Source organism: Zophobas morio, unplaced genomic scaffold (assembly GCF_036711695.1).
Source record: "Zophobas morio isolate AGI-343-1 ecotype UQ-CSIRO unplaced genomic scaffold, CSIRO_AGI_Zmor_V1 ptg000011l, whole genome shotgun sequence".
Lineage (NCBI taxonomy): Eukaryota > Metazoa > Arthropoda > Insecta > Coleoptera > Tenebrionidae > Zophobas > Zophobas morio.
Genome location: NW_026972116.1, coordinates 5400766 through 5428086, shown reverse-complemented (window position 1 = coordinate 5428086; position 27321 = coordinate 5400766). Strand labels below are relative to the sequence as shown.

Genomic DNA, 27321 nt, shown 5'->3' with positions numbered 1-27321 from the left:
AGCTTTTAGGTGGTCCATTGGGTCGCATCCTCGCTGCATTTAATGAGAATTCGATTGCAAAGTAAGTAACCACGGTACGTTAACCGTTCTCTTAAAATTTTCCTCGGAAAAACTACTGATCTTTGTCTTTTATAGGTAATGAGTAATATAGGAGCCTCTGGTATGCGCGTATTTAAAGAACTGACCCTTTTTACTTCCCGAGCAGTTCCATGTTTTAACGTTTCATGCCGCCGTAGAGTAGGAAAAAATAAGTTCCCGTTTCCGTGTGTCTGCCTGTCGTCTATATCAAATATTATCTCCGAAACTACCAGACGGATTGATGTCAAAAATTTGTGTGTGTTAGAAATGTCGTGTATAGTATAGTAAAATCAAACTAACTAACCAAAATTTATCCAATCGTCTCCGCCAACAATCTGATGACGTTACTTCAAAAAGAGTAAATAAGTAAACGCTACTTCAATTTTTTTAAATTACACGACTGTACTTGTTTATGAATCCGAGTTTTTAGGCAAACAGATTTTCGAAAAAAATCAAAATGGTATAACAACATTTTGTACTAATGTAAGAGCAACTTTCCGTAAGCGGTCGATGGCCCAGATGATTAGGAGCGTGTTAATAACGCGGGTGCGATCACCTCATGGGCCAATTTTTTCTTCTAAAAAACTGGATTTGTTGGATTGTCCTTCAGGAGCATGGTAAATCATTAATCAAAATTTATTCGTTCAGCTTCCCAGAATGCGGAATTTAGAAAACAATTTTTGTTGATCGGACGTCGCCAAATTTATGTGCATGCTGATGGTAGTTTTGCAGTAATTTTGATAGCTGACTGATCATAAGTGATAAATTGTTAGTAGAATACAACGTTACATGTTACAGCAAATATCACATAAAATATAAAACGTCATTTTTTTTTCCTTAATAATGAGATTCGCCATTTCATAAACTATTTTTCTGCGAGTACAAAATTTAACACACCACCTGGTTATCTAACGGTTTGACAACATTTTATCCAGTGTAATCTGCAAATTTCCAGGAAAATGTAGTGCAAGCAACAGGATCTATTTCTTGACAATCAGACATCCTTTGACACTTTTGAAAATTTATTAAATAAATAACGCAGTTTAAAAGGATAGTTGGTGTATATAGTTTCACAGTAGGAGAATGAAAGAAAATAGCGAGATAGATATATGCTCAGCCGAAACTTAATTTGTGGATTACCCTCGTATATTGCACGTATAACATTTTAAAACGGAAGTACATAATGCAATCATGAAATACAGCAGCAAGAACCATGTATTATGTCCCTTTGTATGCATCCTTATCATTGATTACACACACTTTACCCTTATCATAAAAACCGTTGAGTTAATAAAGGCCATATTTTTTTGCACATCCGTCGCATTTTGCAAATCACGTTAGTCGTTAATAATCTCGTAAACAGATTCAACATCTCCATCAGTAGTTGACCGTTAATTTTCGCAGTTTCCGTTAACTCAGCAAAATTTTTCTCATGTGCATTTTCTTTTCACTGTCCGCTTGTCAGTGGAACACCTTGCACGTTGTAGCTTACACCTGGCGCTGCTGTGTATACGATATCGCGTGATATCGGCTCTCCCTCGATCTAATTCAAATGCACGACGTCCGTCTCCCTTCCGGACACCCTCTATGAGGGTTAAGCGACTCTACGTCGATGTAAAATAGTTGTTTTATAAGTCGACGACGCCGGTGAAAGAACGCGCCTAAACGAACCAGCGTCCAGGTAGAGGATAAAAAATCGGTCTCCCTGTGCCCTTAATGTGCGTGCATGCATTTCCACGCGAAATGTGTGATTCATATCAAGTTATCGATCCAGGTATGAAGTTACCGTATACTTTGAAAATCTCACAGGGCTTCCGACGAAGCCGTTTGAGCTTTTATTCAAATTTGCTACATATTAGTCACTCTTGCCACCTGTCAAGTGCTTTCTCAAGTTTTGGTTGTAATAACTATATTAAAATCGTTGTATGTTTTGCTTCTGTTATTATGCAAATCGACAAAGTACGTGACACATTGCACTGTACTGTTTATTCTTGTAATAAAAATGATCAATCTTCTGAATATACGGCTACAAAATTGTTGCTTTCTCAATTATGTACAGTGTTATTACTTCATAATTAAGCCATTAGAGTGTTTATTATTTTTAAGCGATCTTTACTGTTAACGACTGAAAAAATTAGTATATTCTCACTTTTTCATTTTTAACTTGTTTGTAAAGGATAATTTATGTGATAGTATTTAACTGAAAATTTATTCGTACTACTAATTATAATAATTAAGGTGAGTCTCTTAGATGTAACATGCAACAAGTTTGGTAATAAAGTCAGCTCGTAGATACATTTTGGCTTTTGCGCAGAGTTAAAGACGAAACACCAAAGGTAACTTTTGTTTAAATCCTAAAAAATCTATAAAGTTGAACTTGGTTGTCTATTAACAATCTCTTTGGCGGCAGTTCCACTTGAATATAAAAAACGACAAGTGTCGCTTCATAATACAATAAATTCATTGATTCGAAACTACACGCCAAAAGCCATTGAACATCTCAGAACGTAACAATAGAAAACAAAACAATAGATGTATTCAGTTTACCCCAATCTGATAGTGAAATTATAATGCTATCTTCATTTTGTTGAGATTGTCGGGACACAACGAATTTAAGACCACAATCTAAATTGATACTGTAATGTATTGAATACATCGTTTATAAATTATATTCCAGATTATTATACCCTAAACCAAATAAACACTTTTTGACAATTAACTCAACAGTTTTGCGTTAGAAAAAAGTTTTGCATGCTACTTGACATGACGACTTTGGAAAACCTACTTTTATTTAACTTAGATTTTATTATTATTATTATTAATCTCACTTATCAGATGAGCAAAAGAGTTGTTTTCAACGTTTCCGCTTCCGAGTTTTTGTTTTAAAATAGTCCAATAACATTTATATAAAAACCCAATTTTTATCGGTTATTGTTGTGTACATGTACTGCTAAATGTAAATGTAGACTGTGATCAGTTAAGAGTTCGTAGTTTTTTCCAAATGACATGTTTTAATTTTTTTTATATTTAAAAAAAAAATCGAGAAATTGAACAATCGAATAATTGAAAAATCGAAACATCGAAAAATTGGAAAATCGAAAAATTAAAAAAAAATGGAAAATCGAAAATTTAAAAAGTTGAAAAATTAACATATCGAAAAGTTGAAAAATTGAGAAATCGAAATATAAAACAGCCGAAAAATTGAAAAATCTAAAGTTTAAAAAACGAAAAACTGAAAATCGGGAAATTCAGATGTCGAAAAATCAAAAACCTGAGAAATCGAAAAATTGAAAAATCAAAAGCCTGAAAAATAGGGAAATTGAATTGAAGAAGTGAAAAATGGAAACTTTGGGACGCAATGGGAAAATAAATTACTTTAGAAATCGGAAAACTGAAAATTTAGTAACGTCAAAATTTGAAAAATCGAAATATTTAGAAATCGAAAAATAAAAACACGGAGAAATCGAAGACTTGAATAATGGAAAAATTTTAAATGTCCAAAATTGAAATATTGAAAAATTGAAACATCTAAAGTTGAAAAATCGAAAAATCTCAATATGTAGGTATTTATAAACCACAAGTTTAGGACTATGCTACTTTTTAACATTTAAATAACATTTATTTGACAAAATCGTAAGATGACAATCAACTCCTGGGGAGCATCAACGGATAAATCTTGCCTAACGATTTAACATGCTTCCAATAACTATAAATTGGAAAATGTTGATTTTTTTCCAAAAATCTTGACATCTAAGGTAAAAACTCAACACGGATTCATTAACTATAAACAGAGGATATAAAATTTAAATTACATCTACATCTTATTGTAAAATTTGGAGATTACGTCATTTCATTGTTGGTAGCAAATTTTGGTGAGCGTTCTACCATTTGATAATACAATTTGAAATGTAAATTTCGAGATTGTTCTAGAACTTTCTTCACTTATTCGTTGTAAAGTCCGACCAGAAACGGGTTAATTCTTGGTAGTGGATGTGTATCAGGTCAGCTCTAACGAAAGCCGGCTTACAGATAAATCGCTTAGAGTCGATATTGGCCTGAGCGCGCTCTGGTCTGTAGATCAAACAAGTTCTTAGGCGACGACATGTGCATAATTAGAATCTGCACTTTGTGTGCGCTATTTTCGTTTTAAAGTACGTTTCTTTTTGTGGTATGTTATTTGTCTATTACTAAACGTTTCTGTAAATCATAACATTTTTAAAACTAGATGATAACTTTGCGACTCTGCTCAAAGGGGCATAAAATTTTTCATCCAACGTAGAATTTGAAAATTCATTAGACAAAACTGTTGAACTTCCTTGTCCACTTTGTTTACAAAAATAATTTGTACATTTAGAATGGTCCCCTAATATGTGGTTGGGTCCATTCAGGATGTAATTTTTTAAATTCAAAATGTTTTATGCTAAGGAACGTTTTCGTTTTTCTGTATCTTATATCTGGAAATCTAACCTTGAAGCGTTATATTCTGCCACGATATCTTTAGCTAGGAAAAAATACAATCAACTGTAAGAACTGAAGTTGTTGGTGTCGAAGGAGTTTCAGTCATTTTACACGGAATTACGATTTTGTACGCGACGACTGGGCACCCTTAAGGCATAAAAATTAATAGAAGTCAATAGACGCCTGAGTCAGAATTCGCTCAAGAGTGCTAGTCAAAGTATATGCTTCTAGACATGTAATCTGTTCATCCGTTTCTATCTTTCAAAACTGTTTGTTTCTATAGAAGGTCTCAAAAAATTAATGGATAAAGCAATTTATCGATTTTCTGAAAAGGTAGGAATACAGTACTGTTGTTATTATTTTAAAACCTACCACTGACCCAGAAATGACCAGCATTCAGGCAAGACTTCTATCATTAGATCAATAAAAAACTTTTGAGATTCTAGAATTACAGCATACCAATTCGTCTGCTATTCTCTAAACTCACCACATCCCCAAGAGCTAACGTAACTACCGATCATTTATCCACGCGTCACTTGAAAAATGATCTACACTACTCTGACCTATCGGTGCTAACCTATTCTGACTGACATAATCAGACTGTTTGAGAAGCTTACGAACAATATTACATGTTCTAACAAAACAGTTTCTTGCATTTTGACAATTATTGAGTCATTTAAGATTAATATTTCAAATTCTCAACTAAACTATTCGGTACTACACCTTCATTGGAGATAACCATGTAAAGGTAGAATCGAAATTTTCTCAAGATTTAGCATTGCCTTCATTTCTATTGATAATTGTAGATATTTTGAAATTTTGGTGTGGTATGTTTGTATTATGTTCTGCGTGTTAGGAACAGCAGTCCCAATGAGAATGTCTTCATTGGCGTGTTTTTTATAAGTATGATCTGTCTGTTAAGTATTGTGCGATCCCAATATAGCTTGTATTCGGTGTTTTTAAGGGATGGAGATTATTATTATACCTACCCAAATTCGTATAATTGTTACTACAAAGGTTGATGACATCATCAAAAAGTTTTATTAAAGAATCTCAAAAACAATGTCTACAATCTAATTTTAGTTTATTATTTTATAAATTTAAAATTAATAACAGTGCTTTCTTTTATTGCAGATGGCGGCGTCGTTGCCTTTATCAAGAGGTTCGACTTACTCTAGTACAGACTCAGACTCAGACAGAGAGATTTTGGCATCTTGCAGTTTGCAGGAGATCCCAGAAGAGGATCTCGCCGCAATTCTGCCTGATCAGCAGGAATGCGATGCTTTCGATTTCGAATGTAACAGAGTCGATAAAAGTTCACCACAGACAGGTGATATGTCAGGATCTGACATGGAACTACCGCAACAAGCAGTCAATGCACTAATCCAAAGGACCACAGAGAGCTCTAGCGAATCTGAATCTCATGCACCACCAAATCCGTCGACGCTTTACGCAAACAGCTTGTTGCAGCAGTTCGTTGCTCAAACTCAAATGTTAAATGCACCGTGTCCTGCTATTCCGCCAGTGAGTGACGGGATCAAGCCGTTACCTTTGAACAATTGCGAAACACAGAGTAATACCAATAATAACAATAGTAGCAGTAACAATAACAGCAGCAACAATAATAACCGCACTGAGGGAGACGTAGTGAAAAGGAAGAGAGGGAGGCCGAGGAAGAACGACAATCACAAGCCGCCAGTGGAAAATAAAACACAAAATAAATCTTTGAATAGCGAATATTGCGGTGATCCGAATGTTTCTCCAGATTCAGGCATACAAAATAGTCCGGACCACGTTTCGAGTCCTGAACCCAGCCTTTCCCCGAATGCTAAGGTTAAAAATAGTAAGGAAGAGATGAAGAAAAAAAATGCGAGTGTAGATAATAAGAACGCAAAAAGTGAAACGAAGTGTGATAAAGTGACGAAATCTGTAGTCAATAAAAAAGAAATAAGTAAGTTGTCTGTGACTTCAAATAAATTTGATCGGTTATTGTATGCAAATACCGATCGGGTTTTGTATCCTCCCAGAAGAAAGGTGGGCAGACCTCCTCTGATTAAAAAGGGACCAGGAAGGCCACCAAAACATAAACCGGTGAATAATAGTACTAACACGGAAGCCAAACCACCTGATAAAGTCATAGAAAATAACAAAAACGTAAAAAAAGTTGAAAATAGACCCGTACTAGTGGCTAAAAATAAAATCGATAATACCAAAGTTAGATATACAACTCTGAAGAATTTGAAGATTATGCATACGCGACATAAAAACAAAATACATAAAAAGTACACAATTAAAATATTTAAACCCATAACAGGAAATTGCGATACAAATAAACCTGTAGAAGTTGATAAATTAGTAACAGACTTCGTTCAATTTTGTGTAATAGGTACTAACAAACCACCGAAAGAGAACGTGCCGGACATCTTAAAGACGGCCAAGAAGGTTTCAAAAAAACGAAAAACTACAGAATATACTGAACGAAAGAAAAAAAAAGTTAGCGTTAACGCAACGGTTAATAAGGTGGCTAATTTAAATGAACAACGGTTACCGTTGAAAAAACGTCACTATTTATTCTCAGATGGCAAATCAAACGTCAAACAAACAAAAACTGAAGAAACCGCACCAAAAGAAGAAAAAACCAGCTCTAACAACAATTCAATTACAGCGACGACACCGAAAAAGAGACACAGGTTGGAAGTTATCAATAACAAAGAAAAGGAAAATCCCCCTGTTAATAAAACGAATTCGTCTGCTGCACCGACAGTCGAACAGCCAAAAGTTAAACCTAAACTATCCCTGGAGACACTTATCACGGAACTCAAGATGAAAAGAGGATTATCTAACAGAAACATCGTCGGAACTACCAGCGAAAATAAGAAAAACGAAACACAACCAGAGGAGATCCTGGAGGCGGTGGTTAAAGTTGACGACATCATGGTGAACCAAGAGATAGCTAAAAGCATTGTTGACATCAATAAGAAAAAAATGCGAAAACGTAGAGCTTTTAATCGGACTGGTTTTCCTACAGTGAAGAAGAAGAAAAAGAAAACTGTTCTTCCATTGGAGGACTCGGTTGATGAGGTAGAAGAGGAGAAACCGTTGATAACATGCGATCGTGTTCCTAAAGATGGCGAAGAGTACAATAAATTTATACAAAGAACTGAAAGATCTGACATACTTAAATCTGAAGATTCCATGTCAAAGTGGGAAGTCATGAGTGAGTGCGATAGCCTTCCACAGGATGAAAGAATAGAAGACAAAACTGACAGTGGAGATGTGGATGAAATCTCCTTAGAGGCAAGCATTGAACGACTGAGGTCTAGGTTAGACAAGAAAAAACGGAAGAGGGGTAGTGAAAAATTGCCGGACAATTTGAACGGCTATCCGAAAAGAAGATTGCGGGATGTCTCGCCGGCCAGCAGTATAGAACATTTCACAGACAGAAGATTAAGAGAAGAAAGAGCTTCGGCATCAAGTGATGAAATGAAGAAAAATAAGAAAGCACCCAGGTGGAGAAAACGGTATTTGGTAGCTGGACTGTTCTCAGACTACTTTAAAGAAGACGAGTGAGTATTTTCCGCTTTGCGTAGACCTTGTAGAAGTATTTGTTATTTTTTCAGCGAAACGAACCGTATCAGAAGGACTGAAAACGCAGCAAAATCCCGTTTGGCATACAACCCCTGCGAGCACCCTTACGGCTTGTTGCCACCTCCCTACCACTGTGGCAAGTACTTAAGATGTAGAAAGTTGCCATTTCAACTGCCATATGACTTGTGGTGGCAACATACGCATTCACAACTTCCTGGAAGAGACGTCGTGCCTTCTTGGAACTATAGAAAAATTAGAACGAACGTTTACAATGTTAAAACAACAACTGGCGCTTGTGAACCACAAACCTGCAACTGTACGCCGATATCCAATTGTGGTGATGATTGCATCAACAGATTAGTACTGGCCGAATGCCCTGCAAGTCATAAATGCCAAAATCAAAAGATCCAAAGGCACGAATGGTCCCCAGGTCTTGAAAAGTTCATGACCGAAAATAAAGGTTGGGGCGTACGAACCAAATTGCCCATCAAGTCGGGAGAATTCATACTGGAGTACGTAGGAGAAGTGGTTTCCGACCAGGAATTTAAAGAACGTATGGCTACAATTTATGTGAACGACACCCACCACTACTGCTTGCATCTGGACGGAGGTTTGGTCATTGATGGGCACCGAATGGGTGGCGACGGTAGGTTCGTCAACCATTCGTGTCAACCGAACTGCGAAATGCAAAAATGGTCTGTTAACGGACAATTTAGGATGGCGCTGTTTGCTCTTAGAGATATCGAGGCTCATGAGGAGCTCACTTATGATTATAACTTTTCGTTGTTTAACCCTGCTGAAGGGCAGGAGTGTAAGTGCGGTAGCGAAATGTGTAGGGGTGTTATCGGGGGTAAGTCTCAGAGAGTAAGACAGCTTCCTCTGGAGGTTAAAGAGATGAAGCATCAACCAGGAAGAGTGGGAAGACCAAGGAAAAATCAAGCGAAGAGAACAACTAGCAACGTTAAAGAAAAAGATATACCGTTGCCGCAGCCAGTTATGCCGGTTGTGATACCACCTCAAGTTAAACCCATGAGCCACCAACAGAAATGTTTCATTCTTGAACATCATTGTTTCTTGCTGAGGAATTTAACGAAGGTAAGTTTTTTTAAAAACAAACAATTATAACAAACATTAAATAGAACTTATTATGATTTAAAAAAAAAACTTCAGTTTATTTCATTAAAAATCCACCTACACCACAAGTTATGGGTACAATATTAATCAAATCAATTTACAATTTTATGAGACTCAATTTAAACAACGTTATTTTTTGCACCTGCGTCAGTTTACTCCTGTCACTTGTAGCGAATTTTAATGGTTATTGAAGCAATAATTCGACAGGTGGTGGATCTTTAATGAAGAGATCGTGAGTATAGGGAAATTTAAACTTTATAGAGATATCACCAGTACTTGAAAATATTTTCTCACATCGTAGGTGAAAAAAGTACGAGACAGATCTAGCAGTTCCGTGCCAGTGTCGCGTCAACAGTCAATGACGCCAACCAATCAGGGTGCAGCTTTTATCAATCACTTAAACGCCCTACAAAAACCACGCAACATTCGTACTAGACGTTTGGCTCAAGCGGAAGAAAATCCCGAATTAAACAAAACCGTCAAACTCGCATCAGTATTGAGGGATATCTGGAACACAGTGACAAAAGCCAAAGGTACCACCAATTTCGCTATTTCTTATTCTTCATCTTTTCACCACATATATTGTTATTTTAGACGAAAATAACGAATCGTTGAGCAGTTTCTTCATCAACATGCCATCAAAACGCAAAGTACCTGAATTCTATCAGCGGACCACGAATCCCATAGATCTCGGCACGATCGAGCAAAATATTGCAACAGGCGTGTACCTCACGCCCGAAAGCTTCAATTCCGATATGAACCGTTTGTTTGCTAATTATTTGCGTTTTTACGGACGCACCAATGCGGTGGGTGTTGCCGCCATCAAACTCAAGAAGATATACGCGGAAGCAAAACAACAGAGTTTGCCCAAGTTTGAGAATGTTTTGGGGAAAAAACCCCCACCAAACTTCATTTCGAATAAAAGTAGGAGTAAAGGTAAGGGTTTTTATGTTTGCATTAACCCATTGCGTTAATTTGTCCGATTTCTTTTAGTGGATGAAGAAGAAGATATAATTAGATGCATTTGTGGCATGCCGCGTGATGAGGGTTTAATGATCCAGTGTGAGAGATGTATGGTTTGGCAACATAGCGAATGTGTGAAAGCCGATGTTTCGGCAGAAAGCTATCATTGCGAGCAGTGTGTTCCTAGGGAAGTTGAATATGAGATACCGCTTGATGAATTTACCGAACATGGACACAGGTTAGTGCGACTCAATTTTTGAGTGTTTTGTGTTTTTTTCTTGTGTGTATTATGTTCCAAAGAAAATCGTGATTTTATTTATGATTCCGATCGTTCGAACTAACTCGTGTGCGAATAAAGGGTATCTTAAAGAAGTGCGGCTAAACAGATAAGCTAGAACGTCGTAAAAACCGGGAAAAAAAAGAAATGGACTCCCCTCAGGGTTTTCTTAGCCTCTTGTATACTGCGTCCGTTTCACCTGCACCTCACAAAATTTTATGAATTTGTTTTACCAGAGGGGTACTACCGTGTTCAACCACCACGCTCACAATTGATAATATCTTAAAGTACACAGCTGGACGTATAATTTTAAGTTGAATATTTGAAATTTTTGTAGTACCTTAATTTCTATATTGTTTGCCATTGCTAAAGCTGAAACACCAAAATATAAATCTTGTGAGTTACAATCTTCTTTATTAGCGTAACGAGAGCATTATCAATCGTAAAATTTTATGAGGTATAGGTGAAACGTACACAGTGTACAATGGATTAACCTAAGACAACCCTAGGGTAAAGTTGATGAATCTTTGTTCTGTCATTAAGAACAAATTAACCAGTAAGTTGAATTAGTCTTAGAACAGGCACGTTTTTATTAGGCTACTCCTGTCCTGTTTATGAGAAACGTGCTATCCAAACACAACGAAGTACCGCAACCGAAGTTTGAAAGGTGTTATAAACCTGTATGTAATAAAGCTGCATTATTCATTGATTTTAGTAGGGATGCTTCAGCAGTTAAAAGCAGTGCATAAATGCATATTACAGCCATTTTAAATGCAGTTTAAATCAAAATAAGCTGAATACAGACTAGAATAAAATAATTCCAACAAAATAAAACGCCAATTTTCTTTTGACTTCGCGAAATATTGTAATAGGATCGATCCGGCGGAGGGCTAGTTCTATGTTTTCTGACTTTTCGTAACTCCTAAAGTATGAAAAATAGGTATTCCGTTTCCGTCTATCTGTTTGTGTCGATTGTCTTAGACAGATGATCATAGGAACTATTGGATTGGTTTTATTTGTATTTTAGGAATATCGTGTAGGTGGTAAAACACTAACCAAAATTTGTCTGATCATCCCCACCAACAATTTAATGACGTCACCTAAACATTTTGCACAGTAAATATTATTAAAATATTAGAAATTAGCAAACTCCTAAACTTACGGTTTGTGAATGCGCGTCGATTTTTTGTTTTATACGGGTTACTATAAAGAAAATAATAAAATTGGCAGAATCAAATTTTATAATTTATATAAGAAACCAAAAGCTGTATTTGTTCGACTATACTTCAGGGGCGAGGGACGTTCTGTCTAATATCCTAGAGCAATTTTTTACTTTAAGAACAGTACAATAAAATAGTGTTATCAAAAATTGAATAAACATAATTAAAACTTATCTTTCGATTTTTTTATACTTTTAAAGCCCGTTCACATCCAATTCGCACACGTGACATGACAAAAAAAATAATATAGAAAGCATACAATCAAAGCTATCAGTTCACAATGGTTATGTTTTCAACATGCGCGTTTCTCTTCCCCAAACCACATATGGCCGAAAGAGGAGATGAGCTCACGCTCTGATTGGCTGTGCAAAGGAAACATGGCATAAGTATATGCTAAAGTTGAAGTTCGGTCAACTTTTCTGTATGCCATGTTATGTTTTCTATGCTTTTCAACTTTTTGTATTTTATGTTTTGTTACGTATGCTAAGTGGATGTGAATGAGCTTTTATTAGAGTTGTAATTCCAAATAATTGAAAAACTAAAAAAAAATGAAGCATGATTTTTTTTTTAATTCGATTTTTTGCAACCCTGACCAAGGTAGCAAAAATACACTACCAGACAAAAAAACCGAACACTTGAATTTTTTGTGTGATTACCTGCGATTGGTCGAACTTTTGTAAACAAATATTCCAAAAATCAAAACATTAATATATTCACTAACAGAAAACATAACTTTATACTAAAACATAATATGGAAAAAGAAAAAAAAGTGACTTTAGCGAACATTTGCGTAAAGTTACAAATATTCAAGTGTCCGGGTTTTTTTGTCTGGCAGTGCGTTATACATTCATTAAATTTCGGTTATCAATAAATATTTTTACAGTTTTTTTATTATATATAATTTAAAAAAATGTTCTCTTGGTGGAATAGCATCAAATTAAATTTACACACAGCCGTCGCCATCTTGGAGTGAATTAATTAAAATTTGCTAATCAACGATGTTGTTTTCTCATTGCTGTGATTTAAGAAACGGGAAGTAATGACATCTATTGTATTAAAAAAAAAATGGTCAAAAATTACTTCAACAGAACTTCCCTCGCCCATAAAGTACAGCTTGTCAAATCCAGCTCTCTCGAAAAATTAAAAGATTTGATTTTGCGAATTTGATTGTTTTATATGGCAACCATTATAAGTTAAGATAAAAATATGTATCTAATGTTTGATTAAATGTAAAGAAACGTGCTAACCGCAAAATTTTATGTTAATGTCATCGACATTTTTGCAAGGACACATATATCAGTTTGGATAGATGTATTATAATACGAATAATAAAAGTATTGTATTATTCTTATTTTTGAATAGTGATTTATTATTAATAAAATAACGAAAGAATTTAATCACGTCTGCCGTATGTAATAACAGAGGTGCGACTGAAGACTGAACTAAAAATCATTTATGGTACTTGTAATTTAAGACAAATAGCGATAACACTTATCAATACGTAGACTTGGGAGTGTAACAGAAACTAAACTAAAAGATGTTTTCTACGAATTGCAATAACTGATTTAATTTTCGATGTTGTAATTCACATTTGGTTAATTATAACTTGTGTAGACCTAGGGGAGGCTCAGCATCCCTAACTACGGCCTTGTCTAGGGGTTGTGAAATATCGAGAAAATATGAAAGTACCAAATTGCTCGACGGACTCCATTACTGCACGTCCTTAGGTTATCCTCGATAAGAAAAACAACTTGTCAAGTCTGTATGTTTATACATTGGAAGAATGTGACGTAGAAATTAGTTTGATTTGAATGAGTTCGTCCCCTCAAAACAGGATCAAAACTATTAAGTAGTAAGCTACAATCAACAAAATGTTCTGAATATCATTATTATAATTCTTATTAAATAAAGACGTTTCTATTTTACTTGGCAAATTTTGCAGTGACGTCAATTTTTTGGAAATAATAAAAAAAATCATTTTGATTAACAATGTATAATATTCGCCATAAACTTAAAGCATGTACGAAGTTTTAGAGCAGTCGTAGCTTAAAAATAAGGGTGAATTAATATGACGTAAAATCTTATTTTTTATTTTAAATAAGATGTATTTAGAAAAATTGAGATGACATGAAATTTTTGGTGCGGAAAAACAGATTTACATGTACAATGTACACAGGTATCTCTAAGTACAGTAAGAATACTGTTTTTATATACTAAAAATTTGCGACTTAAAAATTTAGCAGCCTGCATTCATAATCCGTAAAACCAGAATTATGAACTGGGGCGGAATTGCTTCATTCCTAAACGAATTTAATCGTCACAGAATATTAATTTCTTGTTTATAAATCGCATGAAAATGATTTTCAACATCATCAAACTATTTTGCTTTTTTACATTTTTTGTACGGCTTGAAATTTGGCAACTTAAATAATAACATCCAATAAGAATTCTTTCGTTCTGCCATCTGAAGTTAATTGTTAAGTCTTATGTTATTTTTGCAGATATTACATGACACTTTTACGTGGTGAACTGCAGCTTAGACAGGGAGACACTGTATATGTACTGCGTGATATTCCTATACCTGGCACAGACCGTAAACACACTTACAACACAATAGGAAAAATAGATTACGCCGATTTAGATATATTCCGCATTGAACGACTCTGGAAAGATTCAAAAACGGGCCAACGTTTTGCATATGGTCATCATTATCTGAGGCCCCATGAAACCTACCATGAACCCACAAGGAAGTAAGTCGTGTCATGCTAGATAGTTACAGCGACATAAATCTCAGAATTACTTGCATACAATATTATACAAATATCAAAATCCTCAAAAAATATTCTACCGTACTTTCATAAATGATTTTTAACCATCTATAGTCTGAATTTGTGATGCATGTAATGAACCGTTTTGTGATGGTTTGCCTAGAGATAATGTGTTGGTTACATTTTTGGATGTGAACATTTATGAAGGTTCTGTGTATATAACTTCAGTGACAATATGTAAAAAAAACAAATCAGATATAAAAAAGTGGTTTGTAAGGTTGTTTAATAAATTCATTTCTTTTAGATTCTTTCCAAACGAAGTTATGCGCGTACCCTTATACGAGGCCGTACCAGTTGAATTAGTAATTTCACACTGTTGGGTAATGGATTTGAACACCTTTTGCAAAGGACGACCCATAGGGGCCCCTGAAGAACACATTTATATTTGTGAATATCGCGTAGATAAATCTGCACGATTGTTCAGTAAAGTTTCAAAATCCAAGTTTCCTATTTGTACGAAAACTTTTGTTTTTGAGCGATTTGAAACAAGACTTAAAATATCAAGGACTTACACTCCACACGACCTTGATCCAGCGATGATTAAACCACGAGGAAGAAAGCCTCAAGAAAACGAGGACACTAGAGAACCTGTAATTCCACCAATGTCTGTCCATGTGCCTGTTATTAGAGTAAGTATATTGGTGTTGAGTTAAGTGTTCTTGTTAATGGTAGTGTGTTTAGACCCCCTCAGAACAGAAAGCTCGTTTGAATAAAATATTGTTGAATCTCTTGAGCAAGATGCCAACGAAACAACCGTTGGATGTGTCGTATCTTTTGGAAGGAGGTCGACGAAGAAAGAAGCCAGTGGATAATAACAAAAATTAATTTGAGAAATGGGTGATATTGATTATATTTTACTTTTATTTTATACTTGCTATTGAATGTTATTGATCTTTCAAAGTAACGATTGTAGTTTTTCATTGTTTATGAATGTTTCTCATAGGTCTTAAATGACTAGTCATAGTTTTGTTGTTAATTTTATCATTATTCATTATTTATTTGTACATAAAAAATTGTTGCCTTTACATATTTTAGGAAGTTGCTGAAGGTCGAATGTTTCGGAATTTAATGGTACTAAATATTGTTTTTGCTTCACTTGTTCCCAGTGTACAAATTTTATTTTTTTTAAGTGAAGTTTTAGTATTTATTAGCTCACGCTTTTTTAAGTATATTTTTTCTACAGCTGTATTTACATTATGGATAATTTATTTTAATTGTAGAATTCTTGCCTGATTAGGTCATAAGATTTAACATTAATACATCACTTTATATCTCACATTAGAAATAATTTTTAATAATAAATTGTTATATTTTTCATTATTACATGGTTTCATTGTTTACATGTTACAAGAAAATAAAAACAGTATATTCAATTGGTCCCGTCTGATATTTAACACGTCATTTGCATCTGAACAATAAACAGGTAAGGTAAAAAAACACCAATTAATAAATAAAATCACATTTTATTGTTTAAACATAATGGGTTCTCAAAATATTTATTTATAAATTGTCAACAGTATATTAAAATGATGTTCATCACAAGATACATTAAGAAATGGACTCGTAAGTTCCACTTCTGAGTCCTGTTTAGGAAAAGGACAACCACCTTCACGAGCTATTTTAATTTTAATAAATTAATATTATTATGAAGCCCTCATAAATTCTGTTAGAAAACTATGTATGTTGAAACTAAAACTGTGTCATTACAATGAAAAGAGAACAAAAATATTAGGATAGAATTTCTTTCATAAGGTTATTACCATTAATAATCTTGTCGCTCAAAATTACAATCTTAGCGCCCGTCAGAGTTTCTAATAAATTACAAGCAGCAATTTCCGCATACGTAACTCCACCAACCATAAAAATTAGCAACGATCTCCTTTGTAAGGGAAATCCCATGTCATTTCTTATAGTCATTAGCCCTAAACCACCCAGCTTTGATTTAATCTCGTCAATTGGTGTCGCATTTAATATCATACTCGCAATCTGCGTAATTAGTGGAATATAAATACCTCCAAAAACATAACTAGCACAAGTGGGAAACTTCAAATTAATTTTTTCAGGGTTTGGAGGTATTTGTTTGAACCGATTCGCGTTGCTGTAAAATTCGTTTGAGATGAATTTCGGCAGTCGAATTTTACTTTGTAGATTTAGACTGCTACTAGCGACTATTGGTTCTGGAATAAAACCCGCATTGATCAGGTACCTATGTGCAAAACTACACGAAAAACCGAATTGGTGGACAAATTTTCTCCAAAAACTTTTAACTTCACTTTCACTAAGTTTTTGTGTGACACAAAGTAAACAAAACAGTCTCAAAGTCACACATGCGTCATCTTCCACACATAAACCCTCTTCAGCATAACTGAAATTTGTACTTTTATTTGTATTTTTAATAATATCTGATTCAACTTCTTGCTGAGTTTCATATCGTGATCCAAGGACATTGATTATTGTTTCCGCTGCTAGTAGATGATTCGTGATACATTTTTTTCGCGACTTTGTTGCTTGTAACTTATTCTGGACATAACTTTTTATCTCATCTAAGGCCATTTCTTTAGACTGAACTTTTTCAGTTTTTAATTGTTTTGTTAAAGTACTTAAAACGGAGGTAACTTCAGTAAAATAACGGTTTTTAATGTCTGCATATACCAAATCTTGATTGCTGTCCAGCATGAAATTGACGGGTTGTTTTTTAATAACTGGATGAAGGCGATCCTCCTTTTTTTCATCCACACTTTCTTCTTTGTACTCACAAATACCACAAGTGACACCATATACTTCATTCAATAAAGCTGCATAAGTACCTGGTGTTAACAAGGCACTAGGATAATCAAAGTTCCGATCAATAAGCACAATGCCTCCTATATCTGAATCTAATTTATCACAGTCACCTTTATCTTCTATTAAAATATCTACCTGAGATAAAATCTTATTAGAATATTCCCCTAAAGCTACAATGAAACGCGGTTTCCCAATTACAAAAAATAAATTCCATAATGCCCTTGACAAAAGTGGTAAGAATGTATAATCAAGTTGCAAAAACAGACTTTTATAAATATTGGGCAATTCTAAGCTTAGAATGCCAGTATCTAAATGTAAAGGGAACCATTGGAATGAATGCAATTTTATTACCGAATAAAGACCAAGTTCTTCTAATTCATCTTGAAAATAATTTAAGTAGCGTGGAACAACAATTATGTGATACTTGTTCTTTGGTGGATTGTCTTGACTGATTTGAGAATGAATCTGGTCAACTACTTGTCGAAATTTGGCCAAATTACTAAAAATCATGTAGAAAACTGAACTATTCTCAAAACTTGGGCAGGTTGGCTCTAATTTAAAGATTTTCTCCACACCATTACTCCTTAAATGAAAATACACAAAATGCCATAATTTCAAGAAAAATTGTACTTACTTTAACCATTTGACACCGCATACTCTCTCGAGAGGACGAATTATGCTTGGCTCTAACACTACATATTTTGTTGCGGTCACAATGCTTAGAATTTTTGATAATTGTGCTTTGGATATTTCTTGTAGGGAAGAGAGCTTTCTATTTAAATCCATAATGTGTACTAATTTATAGACTCAATAACTTTACTTTCAGAACAATGTTGTTACGAATTTTGAAGCTCCACTTCTATACTTCTATGCACATATCTACAAGGTTATGTTTATGCCTCATTATGTTTTCTGTCAAACAAAACAATGTTGCGTATGCGGTTGCATAAATTTTATTCCATAAAAAAAGTATGCAGTGGCGTACCATAGTCTGGCACACAATGGAGCTGTGATTTTTTGTAATTTTTTTGCAAATTGTTTGAATTTAAATACACCAACAACAAACGTATTTTATATTTTACACACTATTAATAAATTACTTCCATATTTCTATTTTTCTATTTTTTGTTAAAAATTTCAAGTGTTTCTCCTTTTCTGTTACTACTATCGAGTTAGTGCGAGGAGGGTAGAATAAGAACGGAGGGATAGTACGGTCGAAAAATGTGGCACCGATCGTCCGAAATCTAGACACCGTTTACGACGGTGTTTGGAATACGCGCTCGGCTAAACCACGCCCCCAGTTTCAAGAGAATCGCTAAACAGTGGCGGGCAAAGGTACTCAAGTTATACATTTATTACTTACTTATGAAAACTAAGTCTGTCTTTCACAGATTGTTTACTTCCATGCCACAACTTACAAAGTTTGCAGTTCACTATGTTGAATTTATTAAAAACAAAACGGCTCAAGCTCAAAGTATAAAGATACACAGCATGTGATGGAACAAAATAACTGAGATGTACGCCCATGGAGGACGATGGGCTTTTCTCGACGTTTGTAGCCAGCTCGCACATGCGCACAGTCGACAGACCGATCGTAAACGGTGTTTGCGGTAGTTGATTTTGGGCCAAAACCGTACCATTGAAAGCATACGACATGCTCCCTCCGTTCTTATTCCACCCTCCTCCAGTTAGTGCTTGTACCACGGTTATAGGCTAGTAGTACCCACCTCCTATAACTTGAAATCGCACCCAAAAGAGGGTTCTCGAGGCATTGCTACATGTTGCAGATAATCCTCCTGAAGATGGACATCAACCTCATCTTGTTAGTGGAAAACTCCGCCAGGGGATAATCCATGTACCTACAGTGTAAAGAGGACAAAATCCAAGATTGTTTAGAGCTTGTTATTAAGTTAGAGGGTTTTATCCTGCGGTAAGCACCAACCTCGGAACTTAAAAGGCTAATAAGGAAAGCCTTGTCCAGGGACCACTAGTGGCTCCAGCAGTGATTGAAGCTCTTAGAAGCCCAAAATCCTGGCGTAGGGGTCACTTTAGTTGGGTTATCCAAAGAACAAAACGAGTCAGGCCTATCACAGTCTGGCTTGTTGCTATGGGAAACACCCATAGCAACCCTGAGGGTAAGGAACTTCAGAATTTTTAACTTCAACCTTGTGGTGTCCAAGTTTAAATGAAAATTTCGCGCTGAAAAAAACAACATCGCGAAATCGCATTTGAATAATTTGAATTTGAAAAATGAATTAAGAAAAACGTTAAACATAGGTAACCATACGCAACTTTTGTTTTTTTTGCTGGAATTTGTGAGTAGTAAGTTAGTGAAGGGGTAGTAGCTTGTAGGGACACCATGGCATGGTTGTACGTAGCTGTGGTAGTAAGCAGACTCGTTATACATTTTATTTTTCTTGTATGACAATATAAATAATAAAGAAATAAGCAATTTTATACAAATGAGAAGGGTAATATTTTATAATATTTTAAATTGTGACATGTTTATAAGGATATGGTGATTTTTTTTAACTTATCTCAATTTAATAGATTCATATTTGGAAATTTTAAAATAGTGATTGGCAGTATTCACAATTAAATTTCTAAGCATTGATTCTCATTGAAAATTACCAATGAAGTAAATGTCATCGTGAATTCGAAGAGGAAATGGGGATTTTATGCTGATTTTGTATCATGATGTATGTGTTCGATGACTTGAATTTTGGAACGTTTTCAGACACTTCTTTCATAATGAAGTGTGTACCGAATGACATTCTTATGATTTCGACCACCTTTAACTTAACGTGTTTTTTTGTGATGTGGAATTCGATTCACAATGTAGTCTTAATACATTTTGCTCTATTAAATTCGAGAGTGGAGCTGTGTCCAAGTCCAGAGTGGTAATTTCCCTTTCATTCATATGACTTTATTGGCAATACTGGATTCCGCTAACGCGAGTTATTCGTAGGGTGTCCTGCTGGGAGAAGAAACTCTGCTGGGGGTAGCCGCTGTTTGTCAAGCGTGGGATGGAGTATAGTTGCGAAATAAAACTTCAAGCAGCTGCCGCAGGCGCCAACGAACACAGAAGGCATAGCGAACGCTTGCGGGGACACCATGGCATGGTTGTACGTAGCTGTGGTTAGTGGAGAAGCACAGTCAGGGACAGTGCCTAGAACCAGTAGCGTTACTCGTTAAACGTCCCTTAAATTGTTGAAGTAAATCGGGTTCTTTTTCTTCCGACTTCTGATAAAAAAAAGTGCCAACACGCCAACATAATACTGCGGGCATTGCCATATATCCATTCCCTTTGGGTAAGATCACGGCTGATAAGATGTTACAAACTAGAGAATTGTCTACATTTAACAAGCAGCTGTATTATGTGATCGAAATTTATAATCTTGCATTTGAAAAGAACGAAGAAATTTTATAGTTACGGCATTTTGAAATAACGTAATAAAATTATTCACACCGTGTTTTTGTCGTAAATTCAAGGTCACTCTCACTTTTCCATCTTTGCGGTCCACCACTTTGCACTAGAACGGATTTCATCATTTTGGGAACACCGGGGTTGCTCTAAAGTCGGAGACACGGATCTCCAGGTGGTCTGGTGAGCGCCCGCAGAAATAAGAAATAAGACAGGGGAATTTCTTAAAATAATCGGGTTTTTATTCCCTGCCACCAGCTACCCGGCTAAAATAATCTTACGACTAATCTTAAATATGTATAAAATACAAGTCGGTTTAACAAATAAGAAAAAAAAGAACAAAACGTATGGTCGTTTCTTCCTGGAGGGCGGCTTCTTTCAGGACGGACTCCTCCTGGTTTTGGGGGCAGCAACCCTGGAATGGCAAATCGCGCGGGGACGGTATGGCGACACGGGAGGTGCGGCATGCTCAACGGTTTCGGTTTCTTGTGGTTAACGGAAAAAAAAAACAGTGACGGCGGTAGGGTATGCAAACAAACCCAAAACGGTACTTACGGTGGTCGGTCTCAACCGGGGTTCTGCACTTCTCAAAAATTTTTTTGAAAAATAGCCACGGCACTTTTTCTCAGGCCAACACTCCAAAAAGAATCTCGTTTTCCGGCCGCGTCCACGCGATGATCGCGGATTCGCCCCCAACTCTCTCGGTACGCGTCCCAGTTATCAGCCAGTCCAATCGTACATAAACCCAGGGCAAAGGCCCTTCCCTTGGAAAAGCTGTCCTGTGGGGATGTAGTGTCTGCCCGTAGAAATATCATTAGCGGCAGAAGGCCGAGAACACTTATAGTGTGCTCCGCCTATCTGCTTTATGACTCACCTGTACGGCCACCCTGGTAATGGTGGTAATACACGTTAGCAAAGCTCTGTGTGAGGTCTCATCGTAGGATCCGATGCGATTTCACACCAAATCGTGTGGGGAAGTTCTAACGTAATTCCAAAGGAGACGCTCTTCTGAATTACGTTGCTACAACGAGTTTGGATATTCTGAACCGTGGAAAAGAACCTATTTTTGGTACTAAACTGAGGGAAGAAGTAACCGACATTACCGTTATGAAATCAAAGACTGGCATTTATCGAAACAGCAGTCACCTGTTATGCGGACAATTCGGTCTCCAGCAAGGGATCAAGCTCCGACATTCTAACGAAACAATTCTCAATGTCTCGATATTACTGGGTAAGCCATACCAGTGTCTTTCAAAGAGAAATCTTTGCTTTGATTCATAGAATGAAAGACGAATTTGCATTTTCGCACACAATCAGATTTCATTGAGAGCTTTTTGAGAGCTTTCCAGTGTAGCAGGCACACATCAAAGCTTATCTGAGAATGTCACAATTGAATACAGAATTTAGCGGAGCACAACAAAAAACTTGTGTTCAGCTGAATACCTGGATATTATGGGCCATATAGGAAATAAAAAGGCCACCGCTCTGGCAAGTTAGCGCTCTGAAAGGCACTTTGTAAGTGTGAAGTCGCCCAATTTCTAAAAGCGTCTGTAGGTAAGCGAAGAAAAATGTTGCTGCCCCGGTGGGAATCGAATCACACGTCACCCGCTTGCCGCGCAGGTGCCCTTACCACGGAGCGGCTTATCTTTCTCCGCCTACTATTACTACTTATTATTGTGTGGCTACAGTACTCCCCCCAGCGACACAGTGCGCGCGGTCGTGTTGGGGTGCGAAGGAGTAGTGCGTGCGTGCGCGTGCGTGTTGCCTGTCGGGGTCACCAATGTAGGTAAGAGAAGAAAAATGTTGCTGCTGCCCCGGTGGGAATCGACCCACACGTCACCCGCTTGCCGGGCAGGTGCCCTTACCACTAGAGCACGGAGGGGCTTATCATTCTCCGCTTACTACTACTTATTACTGTGTCGCCACACGTCCAAAAGAAAACATTCAAAGAGTGCACGGGATTACGTCATCTTCAAGAATGGCGGATCTCGAACCTGTGTTATTTAAGGCTGATGATGAGAAAGATTTCAGAAATTTATTGGGGTTGTTCACCGAATACAGTCCCTTAAACAAAAGCTTATATATCGTCGGTTTGGGTTCCATTGCACATGCAGAGGACGATGAGACCCTCGAACACACTTTGTGTTCCTGTCCGACACTTGTTGGCATCAGGAAAGAATATATATGGACTTTCAATTTTTATTAAAGGCACATGACTCTTTCAGGACCCCCTCCCTCAAAAAAAAACCTCAGTTTCTAAATTTCCACACATTTTCGACCATTTTCAACTTTGGTTTTCCACAATATCCATTGCTACCATGGATTCTACCTCCATGATTACTACCAAGTACGAATTGCTTAAAATTCTCAGTCAACTGAAAGTAACCGCACTTTTTTTTTTAAATAAATCTTGAACTCATATCAAAAGTGATCAACGGTTGAACTACTGGTGATCGACCAGCAGTTCAGCGGAGTTTTATACAAGTCGTACAAGTGTATTTTTATATTTTTTCCTGGATATTGGAAGAATATTTATACACCCCTTCATGTTCTTCCATATAATCTGTTGAAATACCACTTGTTGATCGTAAATTTGGCAACGTTCATATTTAGACTTAAAGCCGTTCTCAATCAATCGAAAGCTGCTATCAATTGCTAAACTTTAAGCAAAATCAACAGGTGATGTTTCAGTATAGAAATGGCAAAGACAGTACAATAGTACATATACAGGGCATTGATTAAATACATATAGATAGACCCATGCTATTGTTTGGAGCGAACAGGCCAACGGCCGGCGAACAAGAGATGGCGCACCAACAGTCGGCCGTCAAACGCCGGCGAAAAGCTTGGACACCAATCGCGCGCGTAGATAACCCAAATCGCAGCAACAATACATTTAATAAAGCTACCACTCGACAGAGGGCGACGAAAACAATGTGTAAAAATCTCATAGTAACCATTTATATAATTTGCAACATTGCCAGATGAGCCTAGCACAACTTTGCCGTTATTTCTAGTCGATTAGATTTTATTTCGTTTAAAAGTTTCTGGTGAATAAATGGAATTATTATAATGAATAAACAATACAAACAAATTATTACTTGTTATTTTAAATACTTGTTAGTGTTGATGAAAACATAAATGGTAATTAAAGTTATTCTAAATACGGTCCGGTCCGGTAGCTCAAATTTTACAGTACGAGTGATATGTTTCAGGACGAGTAGGTAGCCGAGTCTTTAATTTCGAAACGAGTACTGCGAAAAGAGTTACCGGACGTATGTTGTTATGTATTTTATTTCATACTGTCAACATACTTTTTTATTCGATAATATTATTATTATTTTGAGAAAAAATCCAAATCGAGTCACTTTTTCTGACATCGTTAGCAACCGCTCTTTGGTAAATGTTTTAATTTGTTTATTCGTGCAAATCAGCATCATATGTTTAAACACATAGTACTTATAACACTTTACAGGACTTATTGTTTTGTATAATCCGACTCGATGGACGAATGTTTTGTGCAATCCGTCTTGAAGGACCAATGTTTGTGCAACTCGGCTCGTCCTACCAGTATTTTTTGTAATCTGGTTGATACGACAATGTGATACCGAATTGTACTTTGATATTGCTCCAAGGACCTTTGTTTTCTTGCGTGCGAGATAATAGACAGCGTTCGGTTTCGATGTTTAATACAGGACGGTTACAGAAATACTAAATTTACATTTGTATTTACAATAACAGGTAAAGCAAAAGAGACCCAAAAGGGTCAGTGGCCGCTTCCGGAAATGGAACACTTGTCCTTTTTGGCTCAATTTTATCGGACTTGTCCGTTTTTTTGATTTTACCGGAATCGTTCGATCCAGTAAAACGTCAAACTTGACATAGTATAAAGTAAAATAAATAAATTTTATTCAATTTTGACATGTAAACAAACGTTTATTTTGCCGTCAGTAGGCCACTAAAGCTTTGGTTTATCCGGTAGCACCATAAAATTTTTAAACCGCTAGCGAAATAAAATTTTTATTTTGCTGTTTTAAAACCATGGTTACCATTTCTGTAATTTCTCCAATGCCTTGCTGCTCTTTCCATCTAAGGAACTTTTGATACACTTTCTGATTTGCTCTTTTTTGGGAGCAAGTTTTGCCGTTGGAATCTTGCATGATTTTGCAATTTTTCGATAATTTTAGTTTGTTTAAAATAAACAAACACCGTCGCCAGAGTCACATACTACACACACACACCTGATATTGTAACCTAAATTCTACGCATATAAAACTTTTATTTGGTCGCTGTCAATTCTGACGTTTCTCGAATGTGAACTTTGAATCACCAATTTTTTCACAATTTGGGACTTGGGGTTGTCAAAATTGAATAAAAGTTTGTATTACACTCGCGGTTAAAATGAATGTGTAACTCGTGGTCTTAAGGCGCTCGCGGCATACGCCGCTCTCGCCTTAAACTGGCCGCTCATTAAACACTCACTTTAACCGCTTGTATAATAAATAACTATTATGGTGTAAATACAATTAAGTATATCGATAATTCGCTACTGAAAATTTATTGAAATATAATTTGTGTTAAAAAAAGATTTTTGTGGTTTTATGGTTTATTAACATAATTTACTTATTTGAAATTAAATATTTTTAATACATAGCACAAGTTCTTGATATTCTTTATTTTTATTCCAAGTAATAATTGTGTTTCCTTTAGTTTTAATCAAGAAAATTTTTCGGTTATTATCTAACATACTTTTGTACATTAAGAAACTCCATTCCACGTCACAGGACGTTACAGGACAATATTTAAATAAATAAAGAAGTCGTTTTATGTGTTTTAAAATTCACTCTGATTTCCGGACTTTAGACTTTTTGGTGTTTCACTTCGGCACAAGAACTAGTCGTATCTCAAAGAAAACAAACAGTGGAATATACCGTATTGTACCTATATTTCATAGTAAAAATGTCTAAATTTTTTTATGAAGAGACAGACTGTTCTAGGAAACTTTACTAAATCTTTTCATTTACGAGCTATTGAAAGTCCGCCGGTCTCACTGATACTTCTTACTTGGCTCCTACGAATGAAGCGAAAAATGCACAGATTGAAAATATAGTAAATGGGGTAGTATGTATGCGTGATATGTCGTTAGACATTAGGTATTTTGCAAATAAAATTTATTTCATTGAAAACAGAAACAATAAAAAAGGCGTTTCTAATTTGCAGACCACAGTTTATCTTGCAGACTGGGGGTTAAAAATGCTCCAATCAAGTTGAAACTCAACATTTGCTTATTTCTCAATACGAAGATTATTGACACAAAATTTCAACCCGATCGGAGAAACCGTTAAAAACTACCCCCAAAACAACCTTGCAGACTGGCACTTAAAAATACTCTAATCAAGTTAAATTTTGACATTCGCTAGTTTTTCAATAGGAGGATTATTCATGCAAAATTTCAGCCCATTCAAAGAAACCCTCAAAAATCACCCCCAAAACAACCTTGCAGACTGGGGGTTAAAAATCCTTCAATCAAATCAAAACTCGATATTTGATTATTTCTCAATACGAAGATTGTTGATACAAAATTTCAAGCCGTTCGGAGAAACCCTTAATAACCACCCTTAAAACAGATTTGCAGACTGGGGGTTAAAAATGCTCCAATCAAGTTAAAACTCGATATTTGCTTATTTCTCAATACGAAGATTGTTAATACAAAATTTCAACCCGTTCGGAGAAACCGTTAAAAACTACCCCTAAAACAACCTTACAGACTAGGGTTTAAAAATACTCTAATCAATTCAAAATTTGACATTCGCTAGTTTTTCAATACGAGGATTATTGATGCAAAATTTCACCCCATTCGGAGAAACCCTCAAAAATCATCCCCAAAACAACCTTGCAGATTGGGGGTAAAAAATGCTTCAATCAAATCAAAACTCGATATTTGCTTATTTCTCAATACAAAGATTATTGACACAAAATTTCAACCTGTTTGGAGAAACCGTTAAAAACTACCCCAAAACAACCTTGCAGACTGGAGCTTAAAAATACTCTGATCAAGTTAAATTTTGACAATCCCTAGTTTTTTAATACGAGGATTATTGATGCAAAATTTCAGCCCATTCGGAGAAACCCTCAAAAATCATCCCCAAAACAACCTTGCAGACTGGCACTTAAAAATACTCTAATCAAGTTAAATTTTGACATTCGCTAGTTTTTCAATAGGAGGATTATTGATGCAAAATTTCAGCCCATTCGGAGAAACCCTCAAAAATCACCCCCAAAACAACCTGGCAGACTGGGGGTTAAAAATGCTCCAATCAAGTTAAAACTCGATATTTGCTTATTTCTCAATACGAAGATTGTTGATACAAAATTTCAACCCGTTCGGAGAAACCGTTAAAAACTACCCCCAAAACAACCTTGCAGACTGGAGCTTACAAATACTCTAATCAAGTCAAAATTTGACATTAATTTATTTTTTATTATTTTATTGTTAATTCTTAGTTAATTTATTAATATTTAAATTTAAAAAATATATAAATTACGAATATAGGAGTATTTGTTACA

General features: G+C 35.8%; 2 protein-coding genes and 1 long non-coding RNA gene across 5 annotated transcripts in view; 2 read left to right on the top strand and 1 right to left on the bottom strand.

Moving 5' to 3' along the window:
* LOC135126706 (histone-lysine N-methyltransferase ash1) overlaps positions 1 to 15833 on the top strand; it is a 45227-nt gene extending 29394 nt beyond the window's left edge. For 2 of the 3 annotated variants that reach the window (XM_064052805.1, XM_064052806.1), the window contains 8 exons: positions 5671 to 8102; positions 8157 to 9219; positions 9560 to 9791; positions 9853 to 10194; positions 10252 to 10459; positions 14220 to 14468; positions 14791 to 15175; positions 15228 to 15833. In XM_064052805.1, the coding sequence (XP_063908875.1) occupies positions 5671 to 8102; positions 8157 to 9219; positions 9560 to 9791; positions 9853 to 10194; positions 10252 to 10459; positions 14220 to 14468; positions 14791 to 15175; positions 15228 to 15371 (5055 nt within the window). In that variant the 3' untranslated portion in view covers positions 15372 to 15833. Of the gene's footprint in view, positions 1 to 1452; positions 1853 to 5670; positions 8103 to 8156; positions 9220 to 9559; positions 9792 to 9852; positions 10195 to 10251; positions 10460 to 14219; positions 14469 to 14790; positions 15176 to 15227 lie in introns of those variants that run through there. The other variant, XM_064052807.1, reaches the window with a different exon arrangement.
* Positions 1 to 27321, top strand: part of LOC135127430 (uncharacterized) — a 108559-nt gene that overhangs the window by 68142 nt on the left and 13096 nt on the right. The gene's annotated exons all lie outside the window — the stretch shown is intronic.
* LOC135127428 (vacuolar protein sorting-associated protein 33B) lies at positions 15990 to 18233 on the bottom strand. Its single transcript, XM_064053869.1, has 2 exons — positions 17965 to 18233; positions 15990 to 17913 (listed from the first exon to the last, which is right to left on the bottom strand). The coding sequence occupies exons 1-2, from the start codon at positions 18114 to 18116 to the stop codon at positions 16275 to 16277; spliced, it is 1791 nt and encodes a 596-aa protein (XP_063909939.1). The 5' UTR covers positions 18117 to 18233; the 3' UTR covers positions 15990 to 16274.